Source organism: Crocodylus siamensis, chromosome 7, assembly GCF_052110815.1.
Source record: "Crocodylus siamensis isolate JL-2025a chromosome 7, ASM5211081v1, whole genome shotgun sequence".
Lineage (NCBI taxonomy): Eukaryota > Metazoa > Chordata > Crocodylia > Crocodylidae > Crocodylus > Crocodylus siamensis.
This window is the reverse complement of record NC_143401.1, coordinates 47,540,186-47,558,140: the sequence shown is the minus strand read 5'-3', so window position 1 is coordinate 47,558,140 and position 17,955 is coordinate 47,540,186. Positions and strand designations below refer to the sequence as shown.

The following is a 17,955-nucleotide window of genomic DNA, read 5'->3' as shown; positions in this document are numbered from 1 at the left end:
GTATTTAAACACTTGTGTCACTTCAAGCACCTAGGATGGACTTCTCAAAAGAGAAAGGTGCCTAAGGTTACTGAAGTGATTAAAAGAAGATAGGTTCCCTTATGTTTTGGAAAGTACACCCTTTAACAGTTCCACAGATTTCACTGGGTCTACCTAAATGCTTTAAGTATGGAATTAAGTACTTCCTGAATCAAGAATGATGGATGCCATAAACCAGGACTATCACCTAGGGATGAGGTACAAGATCTCAAAAACATGACAAGGTTTTCCTCCTAGTGCTCCCTAAGGGCTACCAAGTGGTTCAGCCTTCAAGCCACTCAGCTTTTGGAGATTCATCAGGGGAAAAAGGCTCTGCCCCCACAAGGACATTTTGTCTTCACTGCCAGTCAGCATTTCCTTCCCGCTGGTTGCTGCAGGAACCAGACTGTCATTGGCCACCGCCATTCACGGGCATCAGCTTCCTGCTTCCTCTTAGCAGGGAAAGGACAGCCCTGAACTGAAAATTCTGCTAGAAGCTCTATCTTCTGATGTCACTTAGTGGCTCTTCTATACCGGCAGTGCCCCCAAAATGGCACTTACTCTTAGGGGACAAAAGGTTACATTGGTTTAACAGCATTTTCCAAGCCTTTGTAGAGCTTCCCCCGCCCCCCTTGCTGTATTGAGGACACTAGTCTGTGCATACATCTCTGAAAATGCTAATCCAGGGGTGGACAATTATTTCAGGCAGAGGGCCACTTACTGAGTTTTGGCAAGCCATGGAGGGCTGCATGTCAGGCAGCCAGGAGCAGATTAATATCAATTTTCTATTTTTTTTAGGGGCCCCACGGGCCGGATAGAATGGCCTGGTGGGCTGCATCCAGCCCATAGGCCTCATTTTGCCCACCCCTGTGCTAATCCCTTCCCTGCTATGCAAAAGGACCTGTAGATTATTATGGCCATTGCTGGTGACACAATGCTGGAATAAAACAATGCACTGAAGCAGCCATAATGAGGCTTCTTGCATTATGAAATGGGTAAGAACTATGATTCACATTCTTGAGTTCTTCATCAAGTAAAATTTCCATCTGGGTGTTTGAAGAATTAAGAATGACAGAATGTGTCCCTCTACTAATCCAAACCATTTCAGAGCTTGGTGCTACCAGACAATCCAGCAATGTATGAAATAGGAATAAAGTCCGTTGTGTGGGCTCATAAACCCACAACTGAAGTTCAGGCCTTTTTTGTTGTTGAATTTATGTTTGCCAGGCAGTTAAATTTAATATAAACCAAGGGAAACAACATTTATATTGGTGGCTACAGCATTTCATTGGCTGCACTGAGAATATTTTATTTGGAAAAGGACAGATTTCAAAAAAATAATTTCGGGGAGAGGGGGTGAGCTGCACTGTTAGATGGAAGGTATTTTGACAACTTTTAAGGGGGAATATTTAAATCTTCAGGTGTATGAAAGATGAGTGCAAATGCTAGGAAGTTCGAAGCCCTTCACTTTACCTTTGTTTACATGACAAGAAAGAATAAATAAACAAATATGATCTGCGCAGTGGAGCAATGATGGGATAGGGAGCATGGTGCTGAAAAATCCCCAAACTCTGCCTGCCCAAGAATTTCCACTCCTGGCAGAGCTGCAGTGGCAGCAAGTTACAGATTTGAATTTTAGCAATGTAAACAAATGCCAATTTGTAATGATGTTCTTCATGATCAGGGCAGGGTTTCTGGGGTTTCTGAGTCTACAGCTTTAGACGCTGATGCAGTAGTGTCTTAGAGGTGTGAATGTCTGACATTCAGCTTACGTTTGCTGTGAACTTCAAAGCCTATTTGTAACTATTTGAAAACTCAATGAAGAAAAGTGCAAACAACTAGCTTTATCTTTGAAATATAAAGATAGAGATCTGGGCCCAGTTTTGGTTTTGAGTTTGACTTCGACTTCCCTGCATTTTTTCTATGTACTTAAATTACATAGGTTGCAAACTTCTATTCAAGTATCTCAGTTCCCTTGTCAGGCTGCTTATGATGATTACCTTTCACATTTGGCTTAATTTTTAAAAAGGAAAATAAGAAACCTATTTCTGTATATTATCATGGCATTTTTTCAGGTTGGGCTTATTTGGCAAGCTAGACAATGAACAAGCAATAAACATCACAATATTTATTCTGCTAATTAATGGCAAAGTCATTTCAAACCAAGCATATCTTTCTGTTTTGGGTAGCATTTTCTTCAACACAGATGTATAATTTAGACATGCACCCTCTTGCTATTGATTGTTTTTCCTTAACACCATTTGCTTTCAGCCCGATTCAAAGCCAGTAAAGTAAATGTTCATTGACTTCAACAGGCTTTGGATTAGGTTCCTTGTAAATTCATGTCATTAGGTATACACATGAAATGAGAGTATTAGCTAAGAGTCAACTGCTGCAACCTTTACTCATGATGGCAAACGACCCATAAAAGTGGTTTCACTGATTTCACCCAAATGGATAAGACCAGAACAGCTGAACTGGATGTTCTAAACACTAAATGACCTGAAACCACAGCTTTAATTAACACAATAAGAATATTTCTCCTGTTTGAGACTGCTGAAGAAGTCCTTAAGTCCTAGTTTTTCCATCATCATACTATTGATGTGTTCTACTACTAAATAATTCAAATTAGAGTCTGAAATAGCTAATGAACTTAAGTACTGTTGACGGCAAGAAGACGGATCCTTATACCAAAAAAGCACTGAAAAATAGAGGGGGAGGGAGATCTTAAAGGGCTCTGGTAGCACTACAAACAAGCTCAGGGTTCCACTCACACAGACAATTAGATTGTAAGCTCCCAAGGACAGGAAGCATTTTTCTGTGGTTGCAGCACCTAGCAGAGGAGGCTCCTCGCCTGGAGTAGGCCTCCTAAAGACTAGTATAATACAAACAAACAACAATAACAATTAATTTTATTCATACCCCCTTCTCCTTATCAGGGGTACTCAAATCCCAGCCCACAGGCCAGGTCCAGACTTCAGAGCTATGTAATCCAGCCCACGGGGCTCCTCCTGGGTCCAGAACTTTTGCACTACGGAAACAGTAGCAATTAACACTGCCACCACTTCTCCGCAACCATATTTCCAAGCCTCATGAAGCTAGATTATCCTGTGGCTGGGCCAGCCCCGCACAGAGGCATTGGGCTCTGTTCCCACACAGCTGAATCAATGCAACCATGTGTCAATGGCCAGCCAGGGCCTGATCCAGCTGCATGGCAACAGCCTGTCCAGAGCCTGATGCAACCACACAGGAGTATCTTGGTTTCTAAACAACCACCCCTCTCCCCCAGGGTCAGGCACCCCAGTATTCATTGTGTAAAATCTCTTATTTGACATAGCACCTTTTACTCTGACACGTGTCCCAAATCAGCTAGATGCATTTGTACATTAAAAACTAAACTAGAAGCTGCATCTTTGGAGGAAGGAAGAAAAAATAAACTGAATTATTTCTTTGGAGCAGTTTAGTTAGCATAATATAATAATAAATAGTGATAGTAGAGTTCCTTCTGTGATGTTATACCATTATAAGGCCCAAAGCATAGCCAAATGAATAATCTCTTGGGGGTATAGCTCCCTCAGAAAACCCACACATTTCAGAATCACTAATGCAGTGAATCCCTCTTAAGTACTGGAACAGCAATTATTGTTCACTTATTTGTAAAACCCCTTATTTATGAAGAACATCTTAAAAAAATATGATAAAGGAACATGGATATTAAATAAATAAAAAACAGGTATACAGCGACATATGACTATCAAACCTTCAGAAGATTAAAGAAATCTGCTGTATACCATTTATGTCACCCATAATTACATCTCCATGTAAATATGAAAAACCACCCAAGTAGCATACAGTATTAAAAGAAAAATTCAACTTATGTCGTATTAACTATGCTCTGAAATGGTATGTTTATGAGGTCTCTATTGCATGGTAAGTCTTTAATGAAAGGAACATTTACAGTTTTTTTCCAGACACAGAAAACTCAGGTTTGTGGTAGAAAGACATAAGCACCAATTTCAGTATTTCTTTGGAATTAGGTTTCTTTCAGCTGCTCCTTTTAGCCATGTTGACCAGTCCTTGGGAATGTATTCCCTGCCCACAAAGGTGTCTAAATCTTGAAATAACTGCCTACAAAAACAGCCACTTTTCTTCTGTTCCACTAAAATTTAGTATTCAGTCAGCCTATAATTTTAATACATTTATAGGACTCCAGAGTAAAGTAAAATCTTTTCAACTATCAAGTTAGGCAGTTAGAGGGCAGAGGGTTTAGAAAAAGATATTGATCTTAATAGGCCACCTCCTATTCTGCTTTAACTAAAACAAAGATATCAGATTATCATTTTCGGAGAGGTTCAGGAAAAAAGGACAGTACTTTTTTTCAGAACCATTATGCTTAAATATTATGTCACTGTTGTCTGAGCAACCGTTACAGCCTACTTGAAAGCACAGTACCCTATATTGCCTGACTCAGCAGATGGTTGGAATGCTTATATTCAAAGAAAGAGGTCCGGTACTTAGATCAGTTTAAAGCCAATAATTATTTTAAAAAGAAATATTAACTCTTAGAAGGCTGTTGCTATAGGACAACTTGGGATGACTGCACATCTTGATTCTAAAGAGGCGCAAGACACCACAAATTCTCAGTTGGTGCTGATAACTAGGAAAATTGAGAATATTTTCACTTCAGTGCTTCCAGGGGTCATTTAAGGAATTCTGGAGGTCAGGAGTGATTTGAACACCTGCATGGCTGTCTACTGAATTACTAATCTACTAACATCAAATATGTGGCCTAGAGAAACAGGAGACATACTGTAAAAACTGTTGCTGACAATTATAGGAGACACTGCATGTCATTTATCTGATCAGTTTAATTTGCATTAGAAAACATCTTCAGTCTTTTTGTTGAAACCTTTACCACAGCAGATAGCTGGGGATGCATATTTTACAACCTTGTACATTGTTGATGAAAACACATTCACCCACAGGAGCACAAAATACAATTTGACTATTATGGACTACATTCACTATGGATAATAGAACTGTGTATTTCACTTAGACATAAAGAGCTCTATTATCCTCTTTCTTTACACCCCATGTATTTTTTATTTTTCTGTGATTTGGATGAAAAGTGATACTACATGACCCTCATGCAAATTACACAAAATGGTTGTTCTTTCCCCTAGAATCTGGTGCACATCTTAAGTCACTTGGCTACTATGGAGAGCTGCATTGTATTTGCACAAGGGAAGGGAGAAAGGAGTGGAAGCATCGTAAAGGATCAGGTTCATGTTCATACAAGCTGAAATCTGTGAAAAATTGGGTGCATGCAGGTTCCTCTTGAGCTACTAATGCTTACTGTCCCTAAAAGCCATAGCATCTGAGGACTTCAGGTCAGTATTCCTGTCAGCAAGTGAAATACTATCCTCCCCACTACAACACTAAATGGCTTGCCAAAAGTCACACATGAAGTCTGAAATGTAATCAGGAATTGAACCCAGGTTTCCTTGTGTTACAGCCCAGTGGGGCTCAAACTTCTGGCCCTGTGGGCCAGATGAATGGTGTGAGACCAATCTGCGGGCTGGATCCCACAGGCAGGGTTGATCCAGAATGGGATCAATGCATGCGGTCAGTCTGCCGGAGTGATCTGGTTAGGGTGGCTATTGCTCCTGCTTTTTACCAGGCCATCCTGTTTTTAAACCCTTTGTACCCTGTCCATTCCTGAACCAAGAACATTGCTGAAGCAGGAACAAACAGCAAAAAAGGCCTATTTTTCAGTTCATTGGTGGAAATGCATGTCAGTTATTTGTCCTCATGATTCTATTTGTTGTTCCTCAAGATAGGGCAGTGCAGCACCAGGAGGAGAGGAGTTCTGAGTCAGCCACGGAGGGAGGAAGGCAGGGAGGTGGTAGCCCTGCCCCTTGCTGCTGATTGGCCAAGAAGGCCTGCTGGCTGTCTGGTATTGAGGGATGCATTAGTGGCCACCCTAGACTGGGTACACTGGCCCAGCCTGTACACCAAGTCCGGTTGTGTCCCAGGCCCACACACTGCATGCAGGCTTAGAACAACCCCATGTACTGGCCTGGCCCTGCACACCCGATTCAGCCCTGGAGCATCCCACATGCTAGCATGATCCAATTTGGGGTTGCATCACCTGGCATTCAAGGCTCCGCACAGGTCTGGAAATTTGGTGGCAGGGAAGCATTGGCAGCATTAATTGCCATGGCTCTGAAAGCCATGACAATTAATGCTGCCTCCACTTCCCTCTGCCAAACTACTAGAGCCATGAGGAGCTCCATGGATTTGATTTGACCCATGGGCTAAAGTTTGAGCACCTATGTCATAGCCTATAACCACAACCACAAGACCTTCCTACTTTCCTTTCTCCAATGGCCTTACTAGTAGCTAAAGCCATAAGGAACATTTTTTATAGTATTTTGTTCTTGAGCAGATTTTATATTATAAAAGGCATCTACCCTTTTCTCTTTATTTACACTTATTTATTGTGGCCATCTTAGGGGAATACCTTTCAGGACTGTAGGGCTATACAATAATTAGCAGTTTGTAACTTTGTTCCAGAAAAATTCTGCTTTTTAGGAAGAATAAGATACTCCAAGGTGGATCCTTTTTGCATCTACTGGTAACATGTAGTGACCCTAGCAGGAGAGGATGTCAGACCCACATACTACACATGTGGTAGCACCTGCAGCACTACATTAGAAAAATTTGGCTAGATCCATGGCTAACATTCCTTTAGTCCTCTGCAGCAACTTCCATCAAAAGCACTTTTTGAACATTATCAAATTAAGCCTGACAACTACATGATGAAGGACCTATTTCCTTTTGTAGATGGGGTAAGTAATTTGCCCATGGTGACAGACCTAGATCTCCTGAATCCCCAATCCTCTGCCTTAAGTGCCAGCTAAGGCTTTCATTTCCACCTTCCATCCAAAGTCCTTATTCAGGTTCATCATCCACAAACGTCCCTTCCACTTCCTGACACGCACTCCTATTCTAGGACATATGCAGCCCATTGGGAAGGCATTTGGGCAGCTTGCTCTCCTCCCTGAGCATCTAATAACACATCAATCACCCTTAAGATGCAAGTGTGGTAGGAGTAAAATCCTACATACACATATCAAAACAACACTTATATGTCCACCATTCTTCATTTAAGTACTTAGGAATACTGAATAGAATAAAGCCTGAATGAAAATGCATATGACATGGGAATTTAAGTGACACAGGCTAGAATTTAGAAAGGCCAAAACAGGCTCTTTAATCTGTAATCCTCAAACAATTATTTTAAGAGCTATAATGATCTTATTACATTCAGGTGACTGGTGTTGTTCCCTTTTCCAAATTTGCGTACTGGGTTGTATTTACTTTATACATTTGTTAGAAACTTAATGAAGGTCAAAACACAAAGTCTAAAGGCAGTAGGACCCGTGATGTCCTTCTCAACCTGTCAGGAACCAAAAAAACAAGGTGAGGAGCCAAAACAAAGGATACAAGTGAAATAATAAAAAGGATGAGGGATTTAGTCCCTTTTGTATTAATAACTATTTATGCAGCCTCCTCTTCATGATTTAGTATTTCCAAAATGAATTGCATGAAAGACGTAGTGGAGTGGTGCTGGGTCTTTGTGGGATACTAGGAAATGTGGTGTGTGGCTAGGTAGGGAAGGTGTTTAGAGGGAAGAGCACAAACACTTAGAAGTCTGATTTCTATAGCAACTCCTATTTTTTTCTGAATGGAAGTTCAAATTGAATTTATATCTGCCTGTGCAGATAGAAGTTCTGACCAAGGAGAAAATAGGTTTCAGACAAAACATTTTCCCATCAGATGGCTTACAGATCTCAAGTAGTTGTTTTAGTTTAGGCAAGTTGACAGGCAATTCGTTTGTAATTTTGCCTATTACAGTTACAGTATGAAGAGCCTTCCTTGCAGATTACATAATTATATTTTTCTTAACAAGGAGTACATTGCATTAGCAGGTTTAAATTATGCAAGTCTATTCTTTGTTGTATTGTGTTCTATTGTGCTGGTAAAACAATATGTGCTTTAATTAGCAAATATCTGTAAATAATTTACTTGCTTTTCATACAACAGAACAATGGAGCCAATTTTCACATACATCTACTGAGCATGTACAGTGGGTTTCTTGCCAGAATCTTCCATTGTTCAATATCTATATCAATCTGCCCATTGTTTACAGCCAACATTAAACAAGGTAGACAGAAATTAAGTTCTTTGCTTACCCATAGCAGTCCCCCCAGGAAAGAGAGACTACACATTGTCCAGAAGGGCTAAAATATCCCAAAAATGAAAACAAACTGTTTTATTATCTATAACCCTGGCACCTTCACATAGAAACATGGATGCCTGCCAAACATTAAGGTCACCAGATTAATGCCATAAAATGCCGATGTTCCCCTGACCTTCTGGCTACATTTTAGCTACAAAATGAAAAGCTCAACTTGATATGACATTATGAATCACACATATGTCTAGTTTCTGCAGGGTTAAAACTGGGTGTGAACCCACACACACACAAAGGAAAAGCTCTTAAATCAAGTATGTATGACTGTTCTGAGACTTTAGGCATTGTTATTTTGAATACAAATTAAAGGGCCAGAATAAGCATTTCAAGAATATTTCAGTTATGTATTTCCCAAAACTACATCTCTGAGCAACTAATGCAAATATTACTCCCATAATAGTAAAACTTCTTCCTGAATAAAAGCATATAAGAGCTTGAACCAGAACATACTTTCTATATCATGTGCATATTGTTTGAATATTATTAAAAATGCAAAATCTATGTATGTGTTACTCTCCTGAGCAATACAGTAATTATGATTAAGGGACAAGCAGCACAAAAAGAGCCAATTTATCTTACTTGTGCTTAGGAATACTATTGTGTAACTAAGCAACTAAAGACGAAATATAGTCTAATTAATTCACTCCTATGCTTATTTAAAAGACACAATTAGAACATTTTTATTTTCCAGCCTGCACAGTATCTTAACATGCTTGAGGGTGTACCATGTAAAGCCTATTATTCTCAAAAGACAAGAGTTTAATGTTTTGTGCCACTGATCAGACTGGGAACAGCAACTATAGAGAGCAGTGGGTGCATTTTACAGTCTGAATACACTGAAAAATGAAGATAAAGGGGAAAAAAATCTGTTTAAGTGACCATGGACACCAGATTGCTGGCTAATGGCTAGCAACATGTGGCTTCCCTGAGTAATGTCACTGCCCTCTTTCTTTGCCAGTATATGTTACTGGTGGTGAGAGAGATAAAAATATAAAGAGTGGCTATGCAATTACCAAAACCATGATATTTTATGACAAATGTCAGATCTCTAACACTGCTATTACAATGTGCTTGATTTCCAAAGCTGAATTAATTTGAGCAAGTGTACATTGGAAATTGATGCTATTAGCATGATTTTTAAAGCACCCTTTAATAATCATAATCTGCATGTTTGAACTGTGTTGTTATTACTGATGTTGATAGACCTGGGTATAAGATACACATTTTGGAATCTAAGGAAAGGACTCAATTCTAATTTCAAATAAGAGGGCACAAATCCCTACATATCTTGAAAAATCTATTACTGTGCAAGCAGTGTGGCAGATCTCTCAAGAAAGATAGAAATACATGACCATGTATGTGGGACTGCAACAAATATTTAGGGGCCAGATTAAGGGCTATCTTTATTCACTTGAGTAGCATTCCTCAGGAGAGTAGTCTCTTTGACATCAGTATGGTTCTCTGAGGAATCCGATACTGCCCAACTTGAGAAACACTGTAAGAACAGGCTCCTAAATGAATGAATGAACTAGGAATATGCTGCTCTCCTAAACATTCTGACTCTGGTTATTACACATTACACATTTTATGGAGGTGAATTTAAAAAAACAAATATTAATCTATAAAAACAAATTATTTCCTGGTAAAAAAATTACAGTGAACATGTCCTGTTCCCCTTACTTGTGTGAGCAGCTCTTACTTACGAAGATTACTCATATGACTAAGGTTTACTTGTGTGAGTAAGAGGGGAACAAGATCTTTCTAGAACACAGTAAAATAGATTTACTTGAAATAAACATTGATTCAAACTAGATTTTCATAAATGCACTTAAAGCATTTTATCGCTAATAGGATAAGCCAAGCAAGTAAAATTAATAACAACGTAGTTAAAAGAATGACATGTCATCCTAAGTAAATTAATTTTTTAGAGTGTACACTTCATATCAAATACCGTCCCTGGATTTAATGAGCACTGATTTTGATATGTTTTTTAAAGTATAGCCTAATTAGTGCTGACAGTTTTAAAAACATGAAAATACAAGTTGCTAACAAGCATTCCATTTCAGAATCGCTTCAGCAAAGGTCAGTAGTTTTATAGAGTCATATTGCCCCCTCAGCTTATTGCAATGAAGAGGATTAAATGAGCAGAAAATCTATGGGAAACCTCAGCTACAGTGCTGTGGGTTGCTGAGTGGGGTGGTTATAAGTTGGTACAGCATCAACCCCCATTTTCTCTGAGTCTACAGTATATGAGCTCATGGGTTTGGAGCTTTGTGCTGACTGGGTTGGGTGGATTGAGCTGGGGGCCAGTTGGGGAGGTGCCTGTGGATTTGGTGGGAGGAAGGGGTTTGAGAAAACAGGAAGGCTGCTCATATGGCATCAGTTCTCAGCAAACTCATTGGGACCATTCCATCCTGATGCCCCATAAAATTACATCAACCTGGCAGCATTATCTTATGTTAGTTCCCAACTGTTACGCCCAACTCTTTTTTTAAAGTACAGGGTTGGAGAAGTACTGGAGCATGTACTTCACTTTGAGCATGATATTCAACTAGACAACTGCACAGGTTTTCATAATGGCAGTAGTTGAGTATGTGCTTCAGGGCTGTGCTGGACCAGGCTGTAAAGTAACAGTAGTGGGACAGAGGAGGCTTAAGACCTTGTGATAACATAACTCCTGAAGGGAACTTCGAAGACATCCTGTGTTGCTCCAATGGCAACACTGAGAAGTGCACTCTGCCCTCCTGCTGCTGCTCAGTATACACCCAAGCCCAAAATTAGGCAGTGGAAGCAGTTTAAGGTGGCCCTGAGCATGAGTCATGGACTACCTTCTGGATCTAAAGCCTTTCCTTATGGACCCTAGGACACCCACAGACCTGAAGAATGAAAACAGCTTTTACTACACCAGAAGGCAAACCTCACTTTCCTGCCCCATTAGACGAGTGGGAGCACCACATCCCTCCTTTCTGTCTAATGTTGGCCCTCCCATGCCTTTTTTGCATGCTGAAGTGAAGGTACTACAATTTCATCCTTCTGAATGAGAGCACAGCTCCTCTACAGGGGAGATAGATGATATTCAGCTGCGCTCTCACCACATCTGGCACCTCAGTAGGAAAGGCAGAGTCCTAGAATTCAGACCTACAGGGAGCGCTTGTGAGCTGGATTTCATGACAGTGTTGGAAAACTGTGTCTTTGGGAATGTTGACTCCTCTCAAAATAAATGGGTAATTTTTACTAAGTAAACAAGAGTCACTCTTGGCACAAATTGACATAACCCTGACAGAGGGCCCTGTTCTATTCTTATTTCCATGCATGTAAATGGGGTTCCATGTGTTCAACTCTGTGTTGTTTCGTTAATTTTGTGTCATTAATACCTACACTTTAAACCCATTAAGATTCTGATCCTGCACTTGATGGGTGCTCAATCTCAACTTCACTTTTGTTTGCTTAATGGTCTGAAGGAGCTCTGATGTGCCTTTTAGGCATATAGTGAATTATAAGACAATGAGAAGCACCTGCAATAGGACAACACACATGCTTAAAATTAAGCATGTACTTAAGTGTTTTCCTGGACTGAGGCTCAAGTGCACAGTGACATCCAGTGTTAACAGCACAGAGGGTTATATTTAAATATGGATGATGAATTCAACTGGCTATAAAAAGACTTATATTTACACTTATCTCTGATTAGCTCAGACATTTGGCAATCAGATAAAACATGCCATCAGAAATTTTTGAGTAACAGAACCATTACACACCTACTTTGTTATTTCCCCTTGTGAGCAGTCACTGACTGAATACCGCAACTGTGAGAAATTATTCATTGATAGCGAGAACACAACATTTACAAAAAGCTGGTGCTGCTAATCATCAGACCAGTAAAGATATCTGCCAGTGACAATGGTTAAACCTCTCACTGGCTTGATCAAAAGTCTAGGATAAGACCAGTTGCTCTGCTAATCAACAATTTTACTCACAGCAAGTGCCTCTGTTGACCTTTGACATCACAGAAAACCTTTGACACAGCAGATTTACAATACACATAAAAGCTCAGTCTCACTCTATCCCTGTTTTCTTCAATGCAAATGGAGGAGTTTAAAACCATAGCCAAGAAGAATGTCTTCACTATAATTATAAATTACCTGTAACTCAAGAACTGCATTTCTATATAGAGAAAATAGGCAAAGGATTACAAAACATCTTGGATCCAAACCCAGCTGTGCTTATGCTTTAGGAACAGATATCAATGTCATTTACATAGAAGAATTATTACTCAGGCTTAGGTACTTGAAATGATTGTTTTATATGTTAGTAAAGAATGAAAAATGTTTTCTTTAAGTAACCAAGTGCCAATCTGCACAAAGCCTTTTGTCTTTTAGCTACGTGTTTCTGAACAACATTTTTATCATTCAAAGCTTTTTAAAATCCATGATAAAAAATCATTTCAATGTATATAAACAAGTTAATGGAGTAAGTGAAAACAAAGTACATTTCTTAATGGGAGTGTTAGGTTGCCCTCTCTAGGCCCTGGCTCTCAGTACTAGTTTCTGTAGGCTCTCTGCCAAAGAAGTATCGCTGTTGCTGTTTCTGCTGCTGCTACTCTGCTAATGAATGACTAACTTAGGCCAGAGGGGAAATGACATCACCCGGGTGTAAAACAGAACTGTATTAGGAAACTTTCTACCTGCTTTGCATTTGTCATAATTATTCTATACAATGCAAGAATCATTTGCATAATTTAAAGGCATGCCATTAACTCAAATGAAAATTGTTTTCATATGGTTGAATAATTCAAAATGACATCACTTAAAGCCCCAATGAAATATACAAGTATAATCATTCAGCTAATTACTAACAGTGTTTGTATTTTTTTTAAAATCAAATCATGCATGTTATTAGGAATGTACATGCAGCTGAGAATTACTGTATAGAGGGAATGATCTTCCTTATAATGGTAGGATTAATTTTCTCTGATGTTCATACCAGAGTAACATGAGCTGATCATTAAGGCATATTAAAATGATTTGTCCCCTTCCTCACTCCCTCCCTTTCAAAACTCTTGCATGTAAAGCACTCGTATACATGCAGCTTTTGCTGTTAAATATTAATCACCAGCAATTTTAAAGCATCTATCCTTCACTGTCATCTCTTTATTCTTAAAAAAGGGTTCCCACTTGAAATTGCAAGCAGAGTGGGCAAATGATACTGTGACAGAGGGGAATTAAAAAAATGCACATTCAACTATATTGTCGAAAGAACTTCCCACAAAATATCTAATACAATCCTCAATGATTTCCTGTCTGGTTTAGGAGAATGTCTATTATTTTTGTAGTCTTTTCTGGATATGTAATCCTTCCCTTTTCCAGATCACAGACCATGTTGAAGTAATAAATTTGAAAAGCAAATAATAAGAAGTAGGGAGGGGGAGGGGGAGGGGAACAGAGACAGCTGCACAGGAAAGTTGGACAGGGGGAGGGGACAGAGGAGCTCTCAGCAGAGGAGAGGTCAACCTGTTCGTATTTTTCAATAACCTCTCCATGCTCCAAAATGTCAACTCTGACATCAGGAAAGATGGACAATTTTCAAAAAAGTAGGACATCAAGAACTAGGGACTTGTTTCAGAAGAAGCAGCATCCAAGGCAAATGTTTGACAGGCTACGCTAATTAAGGAGCTGTAATACGAATGGGTAACTTGATACTTCGGGGGGGGGGGTGAGAAAACAACCCCTACAATTAACTCCATCAGACTATGGAGTGTTGAAGGAACTGGCAGCTCAGATTGTATGGGGGCTTACTGTGGAAAGGAGGAAGGCTTCCAGCCCCCCATGTTTGCACTGAAATATTGTTGCAGCCACATCTGGCTCTTCTGAGCGTTTGTGGACTGCCCATCTCCCCGCATAAACATAGCGCTGTTTGTACAGCACACAAAAATAGTTCCTCAGTAACACAGTGCAGTCAGCTGACTGGAGTAGCCAGCAGAATTGCGGTCATACATGAAATTACAGAGCTGGAAGAATACACTGTAAACGCAGTCTCTGGGCTCCAGGCGATCTGATGTCCCTTGGCTTTGCACTTCTGGGGCACTTCTAATCAAACTTTCCCAGGTGCAAGGCACCAGGGTCTCTCTCGGGTGCAAGTCAGGGAAACGATACAAGGCTTGATTTCAGCATTAACCTGGAAAATGTCCACTTTTTCATAGTAATTTTAAACTAGCACATCAAGCGAAATGTATTGGAAAAGATAGTTGTTAATGCTTAACGTGTTTGTGCTGGTTACATGAGTGCTTTGAAATACGCCCAGGCATATCTGCAAGTTATTTGAATGTATTATTCCAGTACCTGTCATTTATCACTTTATTCAACACGTCTTTGCCAGCTCAATAGCTTTTGATCTCACTCAGCCTCCATTTCGTAATTTCCGCCCTCTTAAACATATCGCATACTAAAAAATGTGAACAATATCTAAATGCACAAGAAAAAAAAAATCCCAGACCAAGCACTGAAATGAGGAGGGAGAAAGAAACACACACACACACACACACACACACACACACACACACAGAGCAAAGCATGTGACGTTCAAGCAGCAGCAAGGGGTAAAAAGAAATCATTAAAAATAGTCCTCCACCCCGCAAACAAGTTATTTAATCTTTGCTGAACGCCCGCCCCCCCCCCGATGAATCGCACCCCCTGTGTGTGAAGCTGCCTTGCAAACTCTTACAATGGGAAGCAGCTCGAGTCCCTGGTAGTGGCACTACCCCTTTAACATGCTTCACGTTGTCTGCAGAAGGGAACATTTCAATCCTGTCCTTTAATAAACATTACAAGCAGGGGGGGAAAAAATCCAGTCTCACGCAGAGACACAGACACAGACACACACATACAGAGAGAGATATGTTTACCACCTCGCCGTGGTCACTATTTCTGCCCTGGGGAGTATCTTCTGGGAGAAAATAAAGTTTGGAGCTGGATAAAAGTTGCCTGCTAGTCCTCTCTTCCCACAACAGCTGGAGCTCCGCTATGCAAATCGGATCCTCTGGCTTACATCTTACAAAGAAAAAGTCGCCAAGGGACAAAATTCTTGGTCTGCCTTCAAGGTGGAACTGAAAAGCCTTGTAGAAAATGTAAGGTCCGTGCAAACCACACGGAGAACCGACCCACTGCAGGGGGGGAAAAGAAAAATCAAATCAATAAAAGAAATAGGATATCATCATAATTAAAAAATGCTAGAGACACTCAGCTAGATCATACATGGACTAGAGGTGGGAATATGATCTCCCAGGATGAGGGGTAAAGATCTCTAGGAAAAAAAATCATCATCACCTTATGATAACACCAATTTGTGTGATCAGTGGAGGAATTTAAAAAGCGGGGGGATGCCTTTTGGGGGTGCAGAGGGGCAAAGTTTGTTGGAAAGTTTGTGGGGGCCATGCGAGGCTGGCGGGGCCCCGGGGCGGGGGCGGGGGGCGCGGAGCAGACGATACCTGGACCGAGTTGGGCTCCATCTCGACGTTCTGAATTGATTGAACTCAACATTCTCTCCAAACTTGTTGGCTTGAATGGATTGCATCAGGTCCTGGCAGGGGAAAGCTCTCTCCTCCACCAGCCAGCCCGGAGCCTCAATATAAAACCCCAACCGCGCCTCTCCAGCTTCCCCAAAATGATAGAAAAAGCAGCCCAATATTTCTCCTGACCCCCAGTTTCCCAGCCGAGTGGAATCGGGGTTGGGGTTCCGCCCGATTGCTCCCCGATCAAATTGGCAAGGTGGGTGGGGGTTGAGCCGGAGCGGAGGACAGAGGCGAATAGATCAAGACAAAATTGGGATCGAAAGCCCGCAAAAATCCTGCAACGCTGCTGCCTGCTCTGGAACTTGGTTTCATTCCTGGAAAGCCGCCCGGGGGATGCACAGGGTTACCCTTCCATTTTTGATGGGCACAAAGGCTGCCCGGCTCCGCTGCGGATCTGACAGGACCTGCTTGTATATGTCTAATATAAAGAACATTTCCTGCAGAGATTCAGGGGCGCTGCTCTTCTTTCTAATTCTCTTTAGCAGATTTGCTTTTATTAGACATGCAGATTTGTTTCATAGTTACATTGCGCTCCCTCACTGCCATATTTCCAAGGAACTTAATCTGTTACATTAGCTGTTGGATGCCTTTTTCTCTGGGAAAAGGAAGAAAGTGGGTTATCGATTATATAAACATATAAATATTAATGCATTTGTTCGCTTGGCAAAAAAAGGACTCAGCAAAAAAGAGGGGGATAAGTGAGCACACACATACAGACAGAGTCACATCCCCACACACCCCGATCGCGGGATTTTTGCAAACAATATTGAACTGACAGCTACTGCATTTAGGGATGGGAACAATAACCGATGCATGAGAAATCAATACATGGGAGCAGTGGGCTGGTCGGAATATGAATTCAGGCTGCTCCCAGATCTGCGTATGCATTTTTTAATTTTGAAGTATATACACTCGTACGTGTTTACAATGCTGATCTGTGCCAAGGGCGCTCTCAAATTATAATGTATTTATATAACCAAGTGCTACAGGAATACTGACTTAAATGCTCTCTCTCTCTCTCTCTCTCTCTCTCTCTCTCTTTCTCTCTCTCTCTCTCACACACACACACACACACACACACACACACGAGAAAGAGCTGGAGCTACCTCGTAATAGTTTGGAACTGGGAGGAGGGGGAGAAGGGGGGGGAATCCATTTGGAAACTAGTTAAATACAACTAGAAATTAAGCTGTTTAAAACCGAGGGCATGAACCGTGAGACAATAAAGGCTTTAAATGTGTATATTTATTGTTCTGGAGCCCTGAAGCATTGCGAGGTTTGCATGTAGGGTTATTATGCAAACACTGAGAAACTTAAGAACAAGGGAAAGGCACAGCGATCACTGCAATCAAATGGCAAAGCCCAGCACCGATCCAGCAGCCTGGGTCTCCACTGCCAGCCTTCACATGCAGTTTCGCAGGGTGGCTGGAAAATGGTGCACTCTTTCCTCTCTGTCTCCCTCTCTCCCCCAATTTTGTCATATTGGCACCCAGCCGACCCCAGTAGGACTGGCACGGTACAGAGTAAACATGTGAGATATGGGGAATAAGGTCTGTACAGTATGACAGTTGAAACCTGATCTGTGATAAAATTACAGGATGTTGAAATTACTAGTAAGCTATTTTTAACGCTTTCGCAACGTTTCACCTCTAGCCACAGCGTCTAGTTGAAACAGGATTACTTTAATGAAAATTATATTCACATGGCTGAAGTTAATAGTGTGGAAGCGGAGCAGTGGGGACAAATGCAGATCCTCAGCGACTGGTGGCTTTACAGTAGAGCCATCCCCATAGATATTCATAATGCATGTCCTCATTTTATTGCGAATTAGACCACTTATCTGAACCCTACACTTAAAACACACATAGGGAAGGAATAAAAGCAAGATCCAGCTTGTTTCTGTATACAGGGAGATAAACGAAAGAAAATGGCAGGTCTTCAGATTACATCAAGAAATAAAAGCCCATGCCAAAGAACTGGAAGCTGTCGAAAACTATTTTAATAATTTAAAATAATATCACAACTCAGCCAGATGTAGGAGGCTCCATAA

The 17,955-nt window shown here is 40.8% G+C and overlaps 1 protein-coding gene across 4 annotated transcripts in view; it reads right to left on the bottom strand.

Moving 5' to 3' along the window:
- The window catches only part of ARID5B (AT-rich interaction domain 5B), a 172,184-nt gene extending 156,029 nt beyond the window's left edge, over nucleotides 1-16,155 (bottom strand). Inside the window, exons 1-2 of one of the 4 annotated variants that reach the window (XM_090057477.1) lie at nucleotides 15,822-16,155; nucleotides 15,240-15,497 (exon numbers count right to left, since the gene is read on the bottom strand). In XM_090057477.1, coding sequence (XP_089913603.1) covers nucleotides 15,240-15,497; nucleotides 15,822-15,842 — 279 coding nt within the window. In that variant the 5' untranslated portion in view covers nucleotides 15,843-16,155. The remainder of the gene's footprint in view (nucleotides 1-15,239; nucleotides 15,498-15,821) is intronic. The other 3 variants (XM_090057478.1, XM_090057479.1, XM_090057480.1) reach the window with 3 other exon arrangements.
- Nucleotides 16,156-17,955: the final 1,800 nt, after the last annotated feature.